General features: G+C 35.5%; 4 protein-coding genes and 1 non-coding gene across 6 annotated transcripts; 2 read left to right on the forward strand and 3 right to left on the reverse strand.

Annotated features, from left to right (window-relative positions):
• Nucleotides 1-199: 199 nt before the first annotated feature.
• LOC107423729 (uncharacterized) lies at nt 200-2886 on the forward strand. Its single transcript, XM_016033345.4, has 9 exons — nt 200-632; nt 742-807; nt 944-1049; nt 1208-1250; nt 1534-1606; nt 1881-1968; nt 2192-2248; nt 2340-2418; nt 2643-2886. The coding sequence occupies exons 1-9, from the start codon at nt 562-564 to the stop codon at nt 2654-2656; spliced, it is 597 nt and encodes a 198-aa protein (XP_015888831.2). The 5' UTR covers nt 200-561; the 3' UTR covers nt 2657-2886.
• A 530-nt stretch (nt 2887-3416) lies between these two features.
• On the reverse strand, nt 3417-11136 carry LOC107423728 (uncharacterized). The gene is made up of 14 exons (XM_025076870.3): nt 10168-11136; nt 9857-9943; nt 9392-9501; nt 8920-8970; nt 8477-8648; nt 7831-8145; nt 7550-7753; nt 6654-7139; nt 6315-6524; nt 5900-6088; nt 4737-4900; nt 4464-4616; nt 4294-4372; nt 3417-4129 (listed from the first exon to the last, which is right to left on the reverse strand). Exons 1-14 carry the CDS (start codon nt 10609-10611, stop codon nt 3686-3688), a joined length of 3108 nt encoding a protein of 1035 aa, XP_024932638.3. The 5' UTR covers nt 10612-11136; the 3' UTR covers nt 3417-3685.
• A 1406-nt stretch (nt 11137-12542) lies between these two features.
• On the forward strand, nt 12543-12614 carry TRNAG-UCC (transfer RNA glycine (anticodon UCC)). Its single transcript has one exon. It is a non-coding gene; the product is annotated as a tRNA-Gly (tRNA).
• A 338-nt stretch (nt 12615-12952) lies between these two features.
• On the reverse strand, nt 12953-15956 carry LOC107423737 (UDP-D-xylose:L-fucose alpha-1,3-D-xylosyltransferase MGP4). Of its 2 annotated transcripts, none has more exons than XM_016033352.4 (4): nt 14969-15915; nt 14456-14617; nt 13601-13816; nt 12953-13487 (listed from the first exon to the last, which is right to left on the reverse strand). In XM_016033352.4, exons 1-4 carry the CDS (start codon nt 15446-15448, stop codon nt 13269-13271), a joined length of 1077 nt encoding a protein of 358 aa, XP_015888838.3. In that variant the 5' UTR covers nt 15449-15915; the 3' UTR covers nt 12953-13268. The 2 variants fall into 2 exon arrangements, with proteins under 2 accessions (XP_015888838.3, XP_024932290.3); XM_025076522.3 differs by having other exon boundaries at nt 13267-13509; nt 13550-13816; nt 14969-15956.
• A 185-nt stretch (nt 15957-16141) lies between these two features.
• LOC107423738 (protein ABIL1) lies at nt 16142-19363 on the reverse strand. The gene is made up of 9 exons (XM_016033353.3): nt 18993-19363; nt 18147-18229; nt 17837-17987; nt 17655-17754; nt 17469-17561; nt 17241-17325; nt 17088-17140; nt 16893-16993; nt 16142-16691 (listed from the first exon to the last, which is right to left on the reverse strand). Exons 1-9 carry the CDS (start codon nt 19083-19085, stop codon nt 16533-16535), a joined length of 918 nt encoding a protein of 305 aa, XP_015888839.2. The 5' UTR covers nt 19086-19363; the 3' UTR covers nt 16142-16532.
• Nucleotides 19364-20096: the final 733 nt, after the last annotated feature.

Raw genomic sequence — 20096 nt, forward strand, 5'->3', positions numbered from 1 at the left:
ATTTTTTGGTGGCTTACGATCAAAATAAAAAGAAATTAAAAAGGTGAGGTACAAGTAGTCTAAGGTGACCATCTCACAAGGCAGTCCTCCCAACTCTTATTAAAAACAAAAATTAATGACTCTTCGACCAACCAACAGTTCAGTTTCCAAAATTTGGGTTGTAAGTCCAACAATAAGGGCAAGATGAGGCCCGATTTAATCTCAAACTAATAAAAGCCCAAACTCAGCTCCAAACATCTTCATGCAGATGTTAGCAGAAAACAACTTATAAAAGCCCAAATTCGACACCGCCTTGAGGCCCAACCCAAACAAGACCTAAGTATGTGTGTCCGTCTTCTCTCTCTTCCTCCCCTGTAGTCATCTCTCTCGCTGCGACTGTCGAACCTCTCTCTGTCTCTGTTCCTCTTCCCTTTGTCTTTTCGTCGGTGACCAACTCGCCGGCGCTAAGTGGTTTATCTTGTCGGAAGTAGAAAATAGGAAAAGCTAGTCGTTTTTCCTGGTTTTAAAAGAAGAGTCCAAGCTTTATCGTTATAAGTTGCTGCTATTGATTTAGTCAAGGAGATGGGGAAGGCGAAGAAAGGCCCTAAATTTGCAGTCATGAAAAAGGTCATAACTTCGAAAGCTATTAAAAAGTAAGCTCTTTGGTTTTTTCTCTCCCCAGGTTTTCTCTTGCTTTCTCCATCCGGTTCTAATTCTCTGTCGTTTTATTGATTTCCTCTTGTATAACATGTTGCTTTCCAGCTACAAAGAGGAGGTTTTGAACCCAAGTAAGAAAGATCTTCGAAAGGATAAGCTCCCAAGAAACGTGTAAGGCCTTCAAAGAAGTTTTTTTTTTTTTTTTTGGCGTTATTTGTTTATATATATATATATATATATAATTATTATTTTATGAGAAAGATTAAGTTTTCATTAAAATTGCGAGTGTATTTTGGGTGAATTTTAGGCCAAATGTTTCTTCCGCGCTTTTCTTCAAACATAACACTGCATTGGGACCGCCTTATCGGGTTTTGGTTGATACCAACTTCATAAACTTCTCCATCCAGAATAAAGTGAGTGTTTCACGAGGCTGTCATTTGTATTTTTATTTTTTTCTGGTTATTGCTTCTTTGGATCTTTGTACCAAAATTTAAAAGGATAAATTCTTTTTGTGGATGTTAAATCTGTATTCTCCATGGCAACTTATGCAAATTCCCTTTTTCTTTGGTAGTTGGATCTGGAGAAGGGTATGATGGACTGCTTGTATGCAAAATGTGAGTTTTCAGACTCTGTTTCTTCACTTATTCAGTTCTTCCAATTTAGTATTTCGAGTTTTATTTGTGAAATGCATTACTTTGATCGTAATTCTTACGTCTAAATGTTGGGAGTGTTTACACATTATCAGTATAACTTGTCAATTGATAGCTTTAACAATAGCTAATGTTTCGAAAGTCAAAGCATCTATATAGACTGTAGGTGAATATATCATTTAGCGAGATAGAACTACATATTTTTCTGTGTTTAATTGATGTTTTCTTTCTCTACTTGGAATTGTAGGCACTCCTTGCATTACAGACTGTGTAATGGCTGAGCTCGAAAAGCTAGGTCAAAAATACCGTGTGGCGCTAAGGTTTGGTTTCATGTTCTATACTTTCTTATGTTTCATTGTTAAAACGTTATTATGAATGTACATGTGCAAAGCAAAGCATTCATTGTTCTTTTTATCATACATTCAGCTAGGCAACAAGCGCTTGTGCATTTCTGTATTGTTTCTTTCCGTCTTCATCTACTCTTGCTTCACGTGTTGATGTCTTATTTTTATTTGCTGCATATTAATTACTGCATGTAGTTAATAATTGTTTTCTAATAATGAGAATTAATTGTTAAACTTTCTAATATGACAGGATTGCTAAGGATCCTCGTTTTGAGAGATTACCCTGCATTCATAAAGGAACATATGCTGATGACTGCATTGTTGATAGAGTTACCCAGGTATGATTCAAATCTAGCTATACTAATTGAATTCTAAAGGTGATAGTGAAGATAATTTATTTGGATTTTAAAGTTCCTCCATTACAAATTTGAATACGCAATAGCATAATTTTTGATTAATCATTGTAAAAATGTTTCTTCAATGTTAGCCAAATAGCAGCCCAGTTGCTGCTGATCAAATTTTGCATTATTTTGACCCACTTGACCGTTTTGTTTGGAACAGCACAAATGCTTCATTGTTGCTACGTGTGATCGAGATTTGAAACGAAGGATCCGGAAGGTGCTATATTGAGTCAATGGTCTTTAATATGTTGGCACTGTATTATGTGACATATGACCGTGATGCATAAACTTTTCTCTGTTGACTGCAGGTACCTGGCGTGCCAATCATGTACATCACTCAGCACAAGTATTCAATTGAGCGGTTGCCAGAAGCAACAATTGGTGGAGGTATGCTCAATACTGTATAGCCTCACGACATATTTTACTTAGATTTGTCTAACTGAAGTCTGAAGGTTTATTAAACTAGCCAAAATTTACATGTTCATTTTGTTTAATTGAGTGGGAAAATTATGTAGTAATGCTAGTCTGGTTTTGACATTCTGTGTTCTTGGATTGGTTTATGGTTCCTTGGGACCATTTGCTCATATGTATGCATGGTTTGTTTTCTGCAGCTCCAAGAATTTAAAAATTGGGATGTTATCCAGCCCAATGAAGCAAAATACCCTCTGTTGCTGGTTGGTGAAATTTTGACCAGGCGCTAGTTGGAGTATCCTTTTTTATTTCCTTCTTTTCTAAACGAGAAAGTCGACAAGTAGCTTTTGTATAACAATGCATTTCCTTATTTTACTCCCCTTATAGTTAGCTTTATTATTTGTTTTGTAATATTATTCAATTAATATATGAGTTTTTATCATAGTTTTCAAGGTAACCAAAAAGTATAGTTATGGATTTTGTTAAATGACTCTTAAAAGTTTAGTTATTTCACGAAGAAAGATTTATAGGCAGTTTTAGTGAATTTGCAGTCCAACTTCTCCATATGCAAGCAATTTCAACGTGGGTAACAAGTTATAATTTGGTAAAATAAGGTCTCCTTTCCTACAGGCGAAAGAAGAATCCCATTCCAATATTATAATTAGCAAAGAAAAATTACTAGGTTTTACTTATTAATGAGATTTCCATTTATTTAAATTCAATGCAAAACGTTGTACGGATGTCTAATATATTGTGTCTCGAGAGTCTGAGTCTCCATGCTTAATGTGCAATGCTTCTAATACTAGTCTTACTGTTACTTTTGTTCGTCCACTAATTTTACATCCATTTTTTCACCTCCAGAGAAACAGAGCAGTTGCCATGGCGCTTTCATCGTTGTTCCCCCTTTTTTTTTTTTTTTTTTTTTGCGGCCTCTTTACATGCATTTTCTTCCAGTAAGAGCATAAGAGCTAAAATTCCTGAAATTAGGGTGGGATAAAGGGGAAACAAAAGAATTGAAAGATTCAACGTTTTTGTACAATTCGCGCCATCTATCATCATCAATAACCAGAAGGATGCAAACTCTACATACAAACCCTCACATACAGACTTCAAATTTATGCATCCTTCCTCACAAAAATTACAAAAATGAAAAAATGAAATTGAAAAGAAAAAATTGACAAAGAATTATCAAATGAGCTTCTACTTGCATAGATGACCGAATCCCATGCTATTAGTATCAGAGTCAAATTCCTGTAACTAATGTCGTGTTTGAATTTTCTGTCTCCTCCGGTGGTGGCTTCACATACTTTCCTATTACTTTCTGGCGATTCCGGCGCCTCATTCTGTTCAACTTTTCCCTGCTCTTTTGCTTCCTCCTCTCTTTCTGCTGATTCCGTAAGCTCCTCTCTCTCTCATATAGACCATGCCAAAAAACTTCACCTGTTGATGGCCATAACCACCGTCTTTTGGGCTGATCTGAATCTGCTTCCTCAGCCAAGTCCTCATCCATGTTCTTCAAGGTTGAGTATGAGAACCATTTAATCCAAGTTTGACCTCTCCTACTCTTGAACTTGTGTTGTTCTTGCATCACACCGGTCTCAGGGTTCACATGTACCATCCGCCTTGCACTATGGTAAGCCCAGACATTTATAAGCAGCTCAAGAAGGCGTGAGTAGCAATGTTTGTCCTGCAAAATAAACATATACACTAGAACAATTATCAATGGCAACATGCATTTCATCTTTGACTAATTAACACCGTTGTTTAAAATAAACTGCAATTTTGCAGATCTTTGTGATACCACAAACCAGGGCAAAGTTAGTCCTTTTCTAAACAGAAAAAGCAACTTACTTTGGATAAACTCAGATAACAGCGTCCGCTTGAATGGTGCTCATCATACATTTCAGCATCCAATGCATCCACAAACATTCTGCAAAATCATTTTCTATCAATCTTTCTTATCTCGTGAAATAAGCTTAAATTGATACCAAGTTGAAGCCACGAGTGAAATTCTATTATACCTGGAAAACATTACGAACTCCAGGAAGGACCTAGTTGGCAAAGCCCAGCTATGCATCACAGACCATGTGTCCCCATCAGCAGGCATGGGAGGTAAGGAGTCAAAATTATGCTTTAAGCCATACATCCTCTTAAAAGCCTCAGAGAAAGCAAACCTTCAATTGCCAAAACAGTGGAGAAAATCAGATAAAAGATCAACGAGAGAATCTACAAGCATGGTGTGAGCATTTAGTCAACAGTATTAAATAGGAATGACGAGTGAGCTGAAGTTTTACCTGCAATTTCCAGCATTTATAGAATCACAGAAGGACCAAAAATCTTGTTTCAAAGGATTTCGTACATCAGTGTCCATCCGCACCCAAAAGTAGAGTGCATCCCCATGCCTTCGAGCTTGAATAGCATCTAATAATGCATTTTCACCAATTCCAGATAAAGATGCCTAGAAGCACCAATCATTATATTATTAATACAAGCATATTTTAAAAGGCATAAAATATTTGGAAAAAAAAATTAGTCTGTTCTATTTTATTGCTATTATTTTTATAATTATTACTATTTTGATAACAAATTTTATTGTTATTGATATATTTTTTAGGAGAGGTGCATTATAAGCCTGGGTTTTCTTTTACCAAAATCTTCAAAATAAGTATTTAATTGTTGTCGGTTTTGGTGACATGTTCCGATCAAACTGGGTTGACACCCAAAAATACTTTCTAATTCTATCAACATGGCATTATAAAATGAATTGGCATCAATTTACGTGTTCCTACACCTCAGATGAGGAAAATGGGTTTCTTTTAGTGGTTGGGGTCTTAGAGATGCTTTTGTTGTAAAAATCAAAAGAAAAGAAACGGAATGAGAAGGTTTACCCAAAAAAAGAAGTAAAAATCAAAAGAAAAGAAACGGAATGAGAAGGTTTACCCAAAAAAAGAAAACAGTTTGGAAAGAAGAAAGAGTAAAACTGCGGAAAAGTAATGTCCTGTGCATCTCCCTTTTTGGACATTTTGTGTCGGCAAGAAACCCGAGTAGATCGGTTACCGGTAGCAGCTGACTTTTCATTCTATTTTCTTCCCTTTTTTAACATTCCTATCACCACGTGTTCTCTTTCACCCCTTTTCTGCTTCTTCTTCTTCTTCTTCTTCTTCTTCTTTATTTTTTTTTTTCTGTTTTCTTTTTCTTTTTCTTTCTCTTTTTTTTTTTTTTTTTAAAAAAAATCCTTTTTTATTTCTTATTCTAACTCCTTTTATTTGCGTACATTTTTTTTAAAATATATCATATGTTCTTTTCCTTTTATTTATTCATTTTAAATTCATCTTACTTTTCTCAGTTCTAAGTTACCTATCCTTTTTCTTCTCACTCTCTGCAATTCTGATGAGAAATAAAAAATAAAAAACAAAGAATGAAGGAATAAACAAAGAAAGAGCTATGGCCGTGATACCTTCCTTGCAGTCGCTCTCCAAGAAGAAAATCCTATCCAAGCATTTTTGTGTATCCGGTCAATCCGGTTTGCAATTGCGAAAAAGGCTCCATATTCACCAAGTATATCCCGATAGTACGCATTATTAAGAAGTGCAAGACGAGAAGATCCATCAACATCATCTGTCCCAGGTCTTCTACCTTTACCCGACTATATATAAACAAAGATCCAATTCATAAAACCAAAATCATTCTGGATTCCCACCAAAGATAAACAAACCAGTAAAAATAAGCAAAAACTACCTAAGAACTCCACTTCAATATATGCCGTTAATTGTGAACTAAATTTTTGGTCTTATGATATGCACAGATAGTCAGATATGATTTAGGGAAAGAGGCTGAGGAAAAGATGTAGAAACATGAAAATTAGAACTCACCAACCCAATTCCTCGATAAAGAGAAGTTTGGTGCAGGAAGGGCCAAGTTCCTTCACCAAAATAAGGTTCATAAATGCACAGCGGCTGGCCTGTCCTTTCAAGCTCCCCTTCATCCCTTTCGTGCAAATCGTTCTTAGTTCGATCAGTTCTTTTTGCATTTCGATATACTTCCTCCCATGTTCCATGAGATTGATCAGTTCTATCCTTTAACTGCAGCAAATTCCAAGATGGTACTTTAAACAAATGCCCAACACAACATTAAAAGGAGGAGACATTATAACTTGTTCCATCAATATACTAACTGAAACATATATTATATCTTCCCACCAGCTCCATTACCTCTTCTTCCTCTCTTCTTTTTCTGGAATTAGCAATCTCAATTTGTTTTTCATCCTCCCATATGCTGTATATAAACCAATCATCAGCTGCAGGAATAGGACGAGCCTTCCCTCGTTGAGTTTGGTTCCACTGCTTCTCAAAATTGTCCAAAAATATGCTGCTTCTCAAAGTTGTATTTAAGGTTTTCAAATTTGATACTGCTTCAAACAATTGCCATTGCCATTCTTCTTTCAATTTGAGAGGGATCTCTGCAATAGCCTTGGGTGGTGCAACCTCTGATGGGAGCCTAAGAACATTTTCAAGAAGCGAAGCATATCCCTCAATGCTTTCCAGCACCATCAGGTTCTTTGCAGTATCTCTTCCTGTCGAAGCCATATTTTGAGCTAGCGGTGATAATTTTCCATTTGAGACCACTTGCAGTACAATTTGCGAAAGAACGTCAATATCCTCCTTAGGGTAAAGGTAACCATTCACCCTGTCATCGACCTAATTGTTATTGCAACCAATACAAGTTAGTAGCAGTTTACTAACGAAAAAATGATACACCACAAACTCAGAATATACAAGGAAATAATAATGATTCACAAATATCATGTTTGAGATGCACAGCAAGTAAACATAATAATTATATATGCAACAGAAACTATACCTGCAAATTTGGTAGGTTAGTGCCTATCAGGTTCCATATTTTCAAAATTCTACAGTTTCTAAAGAGAATTGACCACTTAAGTCAATTGGTGGGAAGAATACTTAGAAGTAGAAATCTATTAGCAATTTTATAGATTTTTCAGATTTTTTTTTTTTTTTTTTTTAAGGCGATAGGTAGTCAACATGTATCATTTGCGTTTATGTATAGGTCAATTTGTGGTTGAAGACAGCAGTATTGAGAAGCTTACATATTTCCTGATCATGGAGAGATTGGGGGCAATGACTGGTTTCCCAAGGCACATTGCTTGAATCAAAATCTCAGGAAAAGATTGTTCTTCAAGGAAGGACCCATAGATTACAACATCTGATGTAGTTATGACACTGTCTGCATCTGCATCAATCGGGACATGCTTCACAAGGCCATTTGGGTACTTCAAGTGAAGAGCAATGGCCTAAGAAAAACCAGATTATTAGGTTTCAAGATTAATTTATCAACAAACAACTTGAATAAGGGTTGTCTGAATCATACCTCCACAACCAAACTGTAGTTACTCATCGAATCCCCACTCAGAACAATGATTTTGAGATAAGAAGAAGTATTATATAAAGAAAAGTCCTCAACAAGTGGTATTAAAGCTCTTAGAACAATGGTATGCTCCAACCATAAACCCCGGTACAAAAATTCACTCCCAACAATTGTAACAACAACATCTTTGGGACCATATCCCACCTTGGTGCGCAAATAACCTTTGTCTAAGGCCATTAGACTTTCTGTCTTCCATGCTTCAGCAGGAGAACCCGGAATGACAAAAAAGTTTCCAGCATCAAACGTGGAATAAATCATCTGTCAGAACAAATCAGACCAATAGAAATAAGATCCAACTTCAACACCAATAAAGAAAGCATAACTACTTAGCCACAGTCACAATTGTCCGAACCATTTATAGCTACTGTGTTTTCTCACTATCAAATGATTTTAAATGAATGAAGGTCATCGATCTGAAACTAATATCTACTGATTCAGACACACTCTTTCCCCATCAATAATATATCTATTACATAGAAAAGTCAGTCCATGCAACTGGAACCAGTAAGCCACCCTTTAATGTAAGCAACATCTTCAATAAGACTAATAAATTTAGAAACACTTGTATATATATATATATATATATTACCGGGAGAACATAGTTTGGGAAGACAACAACAGTAGAACGGTTGAAGACTCTTTTCCAGTCATTTAAAAGCTCAATCTGCCCTTTTGAAGTATATTTTCTTGAACGAGTAGCAAGTGCACTTTCATGGACAGTCCATATAAGAGGTAAAGATTTGAAAGGTTCCTGCAAAAAACTGTAACAAGTAAAATCATTCAATTTAATTGAGAAGGAATTTTCTGATGGCAAGTACTTCAAAGCATCAATTAACATAATGAATGCAGCATGAAGCAAATAGGAATTCTAATAAGTTAGAAAAAGAATGAATAATATAATAGCAAAAATAAAAAACAAATATCAGTTTGCACATTAATCTCTCTTAACAAAAAGTTGTTACGAAAAACAAAAAACCAGCAGTATTAGAGGATGCTGATTGAAAATAATATAAATAATATGGTAAAACTTACCAGGAAAAGATGCCTTTTGCTTCAAGAGAATTCACAAGTATACCATCATAGCTGAAAAAGATTTACATAGCTAATTAGATACAAGCACAATTCACCAGATGCAATGCAATTGAAGTATTGAAAATACACACAAATTATTTGTCACACTGCATCCATGTGGGTTATTTAGACCTAAAATGAATGATCAATTATGGAGAATTAGATTTATTCAAAAATAAAAATAATTGCTTCATGAAACGAGAATGGGCTTTAGCCTCAAAACTGCTAAAGGAATTTTGAAAAGTGATGCCCAACATTAAAGTATTATTTGGTATGAATAAGAAAAGCAACCTAGAACTAAACCTCCTTAGACCGTATCTCTAATTGATAAACAACATAATTCATGAGCAAAGATGGTCCTCGATAGTGTTTGAATATCACAACTAGTGTAAAAGCTCATAGATGTAGAGTAACATAAGGATGACAAGCATACTTTAGCCAGTCTACAATATTTTCTGCCCTGTCACAGGTTTGAACTATGCTAACCGGAAGTCCTAAGTTTCTCCAAACATTAAGCACAGGACCATCTTCAAGTGAATAAACCTGCAAAATCGTAAAGAAACTATGAAGATAAGTTTATACTGATCTCCTCAAGTGCTAAGAGTTAAATTTTCAGCATATATACCTAAAACTGACAATGTATTCTAAGGAAACTCCCTTTATCTAATCAAGTAATTATTCAGTTTAAGAGAAGGAATTTGTTTGCTGAGAAACTGACAACAAGAGAAAGAAAACCAGTCTTCTAGCAGTCATTGACATATATCAGTGGGACTCCTAACCCAAAGATGTTGAAATGAAGTCGTTCAACGAGTTAAAACGCCTTCGTATTTATAGAGATTGAAGTTAAAAATTAAGTTAGAAGCCATATAGAAGAAGAAAAACATGAACGTAAAATCACCTGAATTACATATCCAATCTCCCGCAATGCAGCTGCAACAGTCACCATCAATAATTGCTGTGAATCAACAGATAGATCGGCAAAGACCTTCGAACAAAAACCCAAATCAATCTACTAGTATTACATTCACAAAATGCAGCTATAATGCTGAAAACAAAGAAGATATTAAGTCAAGCAAAAACCCATATCTCGGCATAGCCTCATAATCCCATATATTACTAGAAACAGTCATCCAAAATAAAATGCAACCTTAAACAAATATATATATATATATATAGTGGTGGGAAGTAGGATAGAAGTTGAATGTTTACCAGTGCAAGCTGTGGACTCCTATTCCCGAAGCGTTGGAGTGTCGTATTGAAAGCAATGGAAAATTTTGCCTCCTTAGCTTCTTTCTGGAATTTCTGCAAAAGCTTAGAAGGTTCAAATCTAATGTCATCCCCAAAATCCAAAAGACCAGACTCCTTAAGAAACAGCAATTCATCTGAACTGAATTCCCCATCTCCCAATGTATTCGCCGACTTTTCAATCACCGAACCAGGTAAAAACATCTGGAAAAGTACCACGAAGAATAGGAATACCGCGACAGTGCAAATCCATTGGAGATAATCTAGCTTTTTGAGGAAGAAAAACCTCGAAAACCTCGATCTCTGTCTCTGTAAAAATGGGTGTCTCTCAGCTCTACCAGTTGACGACGAAGAGCGAAGAAGAGGGTGGTCCCTCTTCAACGTAACCCCACCTTCCAGAGAACCCATTTTAGCTCCCCATTCAATTTACAGTGAAAGACGCCTTTTAAAGCTCCATCAAAATCAGATCAACAAGGAATTCAATCCGACTTAGAAAGCAACCGTACGGAGTATTTTCAGATAGAGCGTTTAATTTTTCTACAGAAATGCTCGCTGTGAATGTGAAGAGAGAGAAAGAGAGAGTAAAAGAAAGGTCAGAGAGGGTCTGCGGGCGAGCGAGAGCGGAGGTGAGAGAGAGTGAGATGTTGACGTGGACTTTGGGAAGAGATTTTTAAGAGATAGTAATCGACAAGATATTAGCAGAAATAAATGGGTTATTTGTGATTTCAGGTAAGGACTGGAAGATCATTATCCACACCACAACGACATTTGTGATCGCTGAGTCGTGACCTCCACAGAATCTATTAATCCTTTTTTGTAGATTAATTGTCCAAAACTCTCAAAGCATCACCTTTCCCTCTGCTTCAAACTCAAGGTCAAATTGTTAAACTTCTAACTTCATATTTTCTAATTAAAAATTCGTCCATTTTCATAACTAAAAACCTTTATGTCGGTTTCACTATACATCTAATTAATTTTAACATAGAGTGCAATTCAATTGCCAGTCTTAGAGAGTTAGATATAATACTTTTTCTTGAAATTATAATCAGCCTTAAACACAAAAAATTTAAAAATAAAATAAAAATCACATCCTTCTTATTTATGGGAAAATTTCTCATATCCTGAAATTTTTAACCAAACCGCATATATCCATCGAGCAATGGTACATTTACCTCCGTTTTCATTTTTGACTAATAACAAATAAACAATTTACCATAAAAAGACTAATTAGAAATAAAAATGTATTATTATAGAAAGTTAATAAAATGTGCATAAATATTATAATTACTATAGCATCTTACTATTTGACATTATTAACTATCATCATTTCATATATTAAATTTTAATTGAAATATTTAATTTTTTATTTTTTATTATAAATTTTTAAAAGTTATAATTAATTAAATTATCATTTAATATATATATATATATATATATTATCTGTGATTATTTTTCATTACTATAATGGCTGAAACACACATTTATTTTTATATATTTACATTTCATTTTATGACTGCATAGTAAAAATACAATTTGGTACCATGTTGGCTTTTTTTATTTCAGTTTTCATTTTTTTCCAATTAATTATATATAATTTGTTTCCTTTAAATGTCTAATTTAATAATTTTTTCATTTAAATACACTCTAACCATTATTAATTAATACTAATAAATATTTAAAATAAATAAATTATTTACAGCTAAATAAAAATAAAATAAGAAAGAAAAAATAATAACTAACACGTTACCAAATAAGACTTAAACTCTGTGTTTATTTGAACCTGCTTTCGAAAAGGGTCAGAATTTGGACTGTATTTCTGTAGTGAGTTCGCTAACTAAACCATCTTTTGTGTTTTGCTCGTATGTATACATTTTATTTTATTTTATTTTTTTATGACAATTTTGTTGGTATGGAAGAACAAAGTGAATTTTTTCAAAAAAAATAATAATAATAACAAAATGAACTGACATTGCATGTCAATTTTATGAATGTATTACATTAGAGTATGCCCATCTATATTTGGGTATTAACATTTTAAACGTACAGATGAAAGTAAATTATCTTAAAATAAAATAGTTTCATGGATATTGAATGATCAATAAAACTGGACCTTATACCATACCGAATAATTGTTATTTTTTGGAGTAAAGCGGCCAATTTTTCTTTTTGACAAATAGTAAAGCGTCCAATTTGATTTGGGGCCTTGCAGCCTCCTTTATATTTGCTTCGTTCAATCCCCGTCCGCTAACTTGTTGACAAAAAAAAAAAAAAAAAAGAAAGAAGTTGCCGACAATTTGTTTTGCCAGCCTTAATGTTGTGTCGAGCTATCACACCAGCAAGCGTTTGTAGTCCAACGGTTAGGATAATTGCCTTCCAAGCAATAGACCCGGGTTCGACTCCCGGCAAACGCACGGTTGAGTTTTTTTCCTTTTCACTAAACCTGCTTTTTCTGACCAAATATTAGATTTTGGCAAGCATCAACGAACGAACATAAGGCAGATCTTATACGTTTACGCCAGCTCTTTGGTGAAGTTTAAACCCCTACACCACTAGTAGGGGTCACCATCCATTGAGGAGAAAAAGTTATGAACTAACATTGAGCTTCATTAAATAAAAGAAAGGTGATGAAAAAGGTATAGCTAGTTGACAATTCCAGAGCCTAACGGTATTATACGTTTATGCCAGCTCTTTGGTGAAGTTTAAACCCCTACACCACTAGTAGGGGTCACCATCCATTGAGGAGAAAAAGTTATGAACTAACACTGAGATTCATTAAATAAAAGAAAGGTGATGAAAAAGGTACAGCTAGTTGACAATTCCAGAGCCTAACGGTATTAAAAATCTAGCCAAAAGTGAAATTGGCTTAAAAATCCTGGCCCTTTAATGGTTGTTTTCAATCTTGAAGAAACTGTAAGTCCCAACAATTCGCATGATGATCCGAGGTGCTCTCCCATACAGTCTTGCCGCAATGGCCCTCAGACAGGAAAGGTCGAGCAAATTGGTAAGAACCGTTTCATGCAGGTTTGCACAAGTCTTCTTGCATAGAATGGGAGATCTATGGTCCCTTAGCCTTCTTGTAATTTGCCAAGAGGGGATTCCAGAGCATGATCATCTACCAGCCAGAGACCATAGTCTTTGAAGCGTTTGATCTTCTTTTCGAAACCTGTGATATAATTATTGTGGATTATAACATGCCTGCCTTTAGTTTCCTGCACCCATGTCTGGTTCTTGAAGTATAATCCTCCAGTTGGAAACGCTGCTTGGGGCAGCAGGTAAAGATCCACCTGGACAAAAATGATCAAACAACTTTAGGTTTGGGACTGGTATATCCGCAGCTTCAGCCTGCTATTAAAATTAAAGTAGAAAAGCAATAAAAGAGAATGGAAAGACAACAAACCTCTCCAGCAGTTTTGTTTAATGCCCAGTTAAAGCCGGGCTGATCATTTGCTTTTTTAGCTTTAGACCATGGCTTTGCTTGAAGTTCATCAATCCACTTCTTCATAACTAGCTTCGCTCCATTTGTTGGCCGTAGGAAGATCATGCAGCTGCAGATGTAAGTGCGTCCTTTCTTCCCTGGAGGTGGCAAATCATGAGAGTGGTTCAGAGGTTTCACCTGGGCACCAAAATAGAACAAGTTATTGTTTGTTTCTTAGGTTGAAAAGAACAAGTAATAGTTGGAGATGACAAAAAATAAGCAAACATACAGATTAGGAAATAAACATTACCACCAAGCCCTTAAAGCCATAACAACTTCGCTTAACAATTATTTAATTATTATCCAATAACTAGCCTAGTAAGAAAGAAAGTTGCGGATCACACATGGTGGTGTTTACTACTATACTTGCCACCAAAGAACTAGTTTAGTCAACAAAGTTCGAATGCATGCAGCATCGCAATACACTAAATAATTTTAGGTAACTGACTACTGAAACCAGCATTATTAGCCATGTCGACTTGGGTTACAACCACTAAACAGTTTCCATTGACATGCCTGCAAATATGTGCAAGTTGGTATGGATAATTTCCAATCAAAAGTGTTGTTTATCATATCAAATTTAACCAGTTAGAAAAGAGATGACAATTTACGTACATAATTACCAAAAAATGACTTCTACCCACGAAAGAAAAAATTCCCCCTACCATGAGAGGGAAAAAGCAAAAAGAATATCTTGGGGATATTAGATATTCATCAGATATCCTATTTCCAGAAATAGCACATATCGAAGCTCAAACCAAAATTGATGGTACTTACTTGGGCCATATCATCAGTAAAGTACACATCATGGTTCCCTTTCAGGTAAGGAAAGGGATCAGCCAACCAGATCATATCAACATCATTGTACATAACATTGTAACCAAGCTCCAAAATATGCAGTAGATGCCGTGGCCTTCGGGAAGTAAAGTTGAAAAATCCCTGAATAAAAAGGAAAAAGAGAAGTCAGTATTACTTCACATTTGCAATAAGTCAATACCTTCAATTACCAGGATTATGGAAAAGAGCAAAACCAAGAAAAGAAATGAACTTTAATTATAATACGAGGAAAAATCAGAGCAATTTGATAGACGAACAAGCATCAAAACAAGCATACTATAACCCTATTCCTATTTTAACAAACAAACAAACGATCAAAGCAAAATATATATACAGCATCAAACAAATCTACCCAAGCACTATATGACAACAAAATCTTCTTTCAAGTACTTTCCATTTTTTGAACTAAGCTTATAATTTAAGCATTTAGTAAGGAATAGAAACAAATCCCACCTGAGAACCAAACTTATGGGCAGTTTGAGCATCAGGTGCTGGAGGGACGAGCACGGCATGGCCAGGCCAGCGCTCGTTGATCGTATAGAGCGTCGCATAGTCCTCGGCGATCACAAGAACCTTATCCTGGTGCTTCTGCCTAGAAATGCTAATCAACCAGTTGTTAAGAAACGGCAGATAAGGCTGGCTCACAGCGCAGACGATCACGGTCCCATTCTTGGCCACAAAAGAAACTGCTTGAGCGAGTGTGTAATCCCGCCACTTCGTAATTGACGGCTTGGTAAGCGAGAATAGGCCCTCCGGCATGCCCGCCCATGGCAAAAACACACCCAGAACCACCAGGAGAGATAGCAAAACTAGAAGGCTGACGGGGCTGAAAACCGAAAAGGATCTCTGGGAATTCGATGAAGAACGAGGGGATTTTGAATATGGATCTGAAAGCGGGTTGTGAATGGTTCTTTGGTGCAACAATGCTGACATTATTCCAGAGTTGAAGAAGAAAATAATCGAAATCGAAAAAGAAAATCAGAGAAATGAAATATTTGATTCGATAATTGGAAACTATATACTTTGGCTAAAATTCGAGATGGGTCTTTGAGAAATCGTTGAAAGCTCGTAAAGATCAAAACGAGAGCTATATATTATATACGTATATCAGAGGCGAAACGAGAAAGCTCTGTTCTTTGGAATTCAAAATCAGGGTTTCTTTACAAGAAAATCTGAAATTACAAGTAAAAATTGAGCTCACTATGTACTGCGCATAAATTTGGAGCGAAGTGAACTGAAAACATTAGCATGATATTGAAATATTTGAGATCGGATCTACATGGGTTATTATTGGGTATATAGCAACCACACGAGGGAAATTGGAGTCGGCATATCGAACGGCTTTGAAGCAAAATAGAGAGTGACTTTTCATTAGCTTTTGCACTTCCGGGTTTTGAGGGTCGGGCACGTCGGTGCTCGGGTTGATCGGTAAATGCGTAAATAATACGACTCCCAGCGGCCATTTAAGTAATACTGTCTCCCAAAAAACTTCATCTCATTTTTGGGTTTAGACGAGCACCGTCGTTTTGGTGATTAAAGTTCTTCATGATTTTTGAGCAAAATATTAATCATTGTCAACATATTAAATGCTGCTATGTAGCATATTCAAATGAGTTGTGATAAAGATACATTTAAAACATACAACATCTTCATAATAACAAACACATTTTTACACGTTAATGTGGCTGAACAACGATAATTGAGATGACATATAGACAGAGAGACTAATTAAGTTTCTGCACAAAGAAATTAATTCAATGGGCATCCAGCAAGCAGACAATCCTGAACATTTCATTAGGGAACTTCTATGCACAATTTTCTCATTATTAAGCAGCCAAAAGAGAGGCCTGCGTATGAAAAAAAATAGTATATTGATTTTGATATGTTGAAACATCAAGTGCCAGAGAAATCGCTCATCGTCAAAGAAGCATGAGAGGCCTTGCCTTTACGAGCAACTCAACCCACATAGAGTGAGAGGTTTGCAGGATGGCACTTCCAATTTGCTTTAGGAAGATACTCACGAGACAGACCCAGCTTTCATCTTAGTTGTTTTCGTTTTGACAAAGAAAGCTGATAGCACACTTTTGCTGCGAACAGGAACTCGTACAATCTCACGGCGATTTTGGTTGTCAAACGATCTGAATGCTGTCAAAGGTCTGGATCCATCGATCTGATCCTGTATGAGAAAGACTTTACATATGCTTTCTAATCTCTCTCAACAATACTATTGAAATAATCACGGAGAATGAGGAACTGATATTGAGAGTTAAAAAAATAAAAAATTCCTAATATTGACTTGGAAGAAAATCTTCTATCTCTATCAAAAGTCTAGATTAAAATGATATTAAACAAATCAACAACTCTAATTGGAGATTACCCTGCGTGCCAAAGTTTGCATAATTGCAGTAGAAGCAGGAACTCCACTTGATAGCTGGAGGTGAGCAGCTGAGGATTTTGTTGGGATACTTTCTCCATTATCTACATGACATGAGCATATAAAACACGAGCATCAGATAAATAATTCAAAACTGGAGCAAGTTATCCAAATAGACAAAACTCTGATATTGCATACCTAAAAGATTGAAAACACCAGAAGTTTTACCAGAAATATTTGTGTCCTCAGTGCTGCAAATAAAAATGATTCACTTAAAAGAATGAACAAACAAAAAGAGATGTTTTAACAATGACATAAACTCTGAAAGATTTCCTTTCAACTTTTAGTAACCTGGTTGGAGAATGTGAAGCCCCTTTCAGTGTAGACTTTGTTTCTGATGCCAAGTGCCAGGAAAGAGTTTTTGATGCAGGGCTGCCTATTATATCATATTGAAGTAACAAAGATTCACTTTACTAATGTATGAGAAAAAGATATCAAAACAAAAATTATGAACCAAAAAAACAAAAGTCACCCAACTAAAACAGGAATTTAAAGAACTTCCACAACTTGTCTACATACTCGAAGGCTGAAGACGAGACCTTGCTTGAAAATGTTGCTGCCTAGCATCAGTCTGTATGAGGGGACTGAAATGTACCTTCTTATTGACAGAATCTGCCCAGAGGAAAGGAAAGAATGAAAAAGGAGAGCGTTAGACTGAATATTACAAAATCACTTCTATAAGATGCTAATAATATATAAACTTACTTGGTAAAACATAGTGCTTGTGATGCCTAGGAATTATTGCCAACAGTTGTTGCTGCCTAATACCTTCTTTATCCGTATATGTTTGGCACGTAAGAAGTTGCTGATACCAAAAGATCAAGTTTGTAAAGCTCCATCCATTTGATATTCTCTCCATGATAACATAGAATAAAAGAGAACCTCACCTGATTTACACAAGTAACTTTAAGCTCCATGGATGAAACATCTAATGTTTGCTGCTCAAGAAGGTCAGTTAGCTTATAAGCTACAGTGCCAAGGTGATCAACAGCATTGACTAGGGCTCGAACAGCATAATCTTTCAGGTTGTCCAGTACCCTAGTACATGATCAATAATTTTCAATTACCACTCATCAAACAATCTGGGACTATCTGGAGAGAATAAGCCTTGGATTTGCTAGCTAAAAGTTTTAAAAGCTGATATGTACCAAGTATTTCTGTCAAAAGAAACATATAAAACGAAATAGAGAGCCTTACATCTGCTTCTGCTCACTATGGAGATAAGACTTCTCACAATATTCTGCTGCAGAATAAAGTTGAGGCCTTAAGTTCTTGAGTTCCTGAAAATAAACAGGACATAAGGATCAAACTATCATGATGCAACGTTTTTATCTTTAAAAAGCACAAACATGTTAGATTGAAAGAAAACCATTGCTATGGGGTATGAACAATCGCAAAAATAATTCAAGCAAAAGAAAACGCAATAGGAATTATAGTTTTCAGGCAAAAAAAACTTAATAATGATCAGTAGCTACCAAAGAATTAATGCCTAATGCTAAAGCAGAATATAAATATAAATCGTCTTCACAATAACCATGAGAGAACATAAAGAAACTAAGCTGTGCCTGTCATCCCAAGTACGGAGAATTAATTGCAGACCATGCATTGCTAAAAAAATAAAAATAAAAATAAAAAGAATTACTTATTACTTAATAAACAAAAACATGCATGGGTTCTCGGATGAAATAGCTTATAACTACGCTGTCTGGATATCTTTTGAGATTACATAATTTTGCACCTCAAATTTTACCTCGTCTATCGGAGATGAGCTACTCGGTATGCTTCCAGAATCAAAGCATTAAAAAATATGTCCAAACACAATAAGATATCTAAAGTCAACCAATGACTCGAGAAAACCATAAATCCCCCAAAATTAGGAAAAAGAAGCAATTTCGTTAATTACGAGGAAAAACACCAAAAGTGACGGACAGATAAAGGAAATACGAAACTAAAATCAGATCTGTTCCCAAATCAATCAACAAATCCAGATAGATATAGGGAGACAAAGACAGAGACAGAGAGTAAAAGTGTAAGAAAATGAACCTGTAAGGCCTTTACGAAGTTCTTGCTTCGCTCCATGGAGACCTCATCGAAGGTCATGGCCGGATTGACTGGTCTCGGCTGCTCCACTTCCATATCTAACCACAATGAATCCCAATCTCGACCACCACTAACACAGACAAGCAAAAGCCCTCGGGTCCTATACCCTTAAAACCTTACAATTCCAAGGAAATAATAATTTTATATACATAATTACAGTAGAGGTTTAGATTTTGGGGGTTAGGTTTTTGGTGAGCTATAAAGAGAGAGAAAGAGAGAGTGAAGTAGAAGCAATTCCGGGAAGTGAGATTTTTATTTTTAAAATTTATAATTTTTGGGTTTGGAGTTAATTGCAAGTGAAAATGACAGACTATTTATTACAAGCCTTGCATATATGGGGGGGTGGTTGATAGACGGTTTTCAAATATTAAAGCCAAGCCAACGGTGGCTCTTTGAAGAGATAACTTCGCTAAAAGACCGAAATGCCCCTGAATGGGGAGGGAAATTCAGGCAGTTTGGTAAAAAGTGGATTCCATCATTCCTTCATGATCATGTTCTTTTAGCATAATTTTTTATTTTAATTATTTTTTTTTCCAATTAGTGAATTCAATCAAACAAAAATTCTGTGTACTAAAAAGAGTCCAGAGCAAATTAAGATGAAAATTTTGTCCAGACCGACAGATGTTCTAAGTCAAAGGGACAGATCTATGGCACCGATCCTAAAATTCGGCAAAATTAAAGGGTTTTTTTTTTTTTTTTTTTTCCCCTCTAGAGCTAGCACTCGCAAATTGAAATTGAACAAAATTTTTTTTTTTTTCAAATAAAATAAAGTAAAAGATAAAAATAAAATATACAATGCACTAATTTCTGTTTGTGGTAATAATACAATGCACTAATTGGAAATAGGGGACAAAATCATAAAGCATGATGGCGTAATAATGGTTTTTGTACCTAGGATGATAGAGCAATTAATACTTGATGTGATCTCCTTGCCAGAAAATTGATGAATAGGATTTATTGGCGACATGGCACCGCCATGCATGGTCCACATCATTGATCATTCAACTTCAGCTCTTCAAGTTTGCTTCCCGCCTTGAGTTTTTATTT

The sequence above is a fragment of the Ziziphus jujuba genome, chromosome 7, assembly GCF_031755915.1.
Source record: "Ziziphus jujuba cultivar Dongzao chromosome 7, ASM3175591v1".
In the NCBI taxonomy this organism is placed as follows: Eukaryota; Viridiplantae; Streptophyta; class Magnoliopsida; order Rosales; family Rhamnaceae; genus Ziziphus; species Ziziphus jujuba.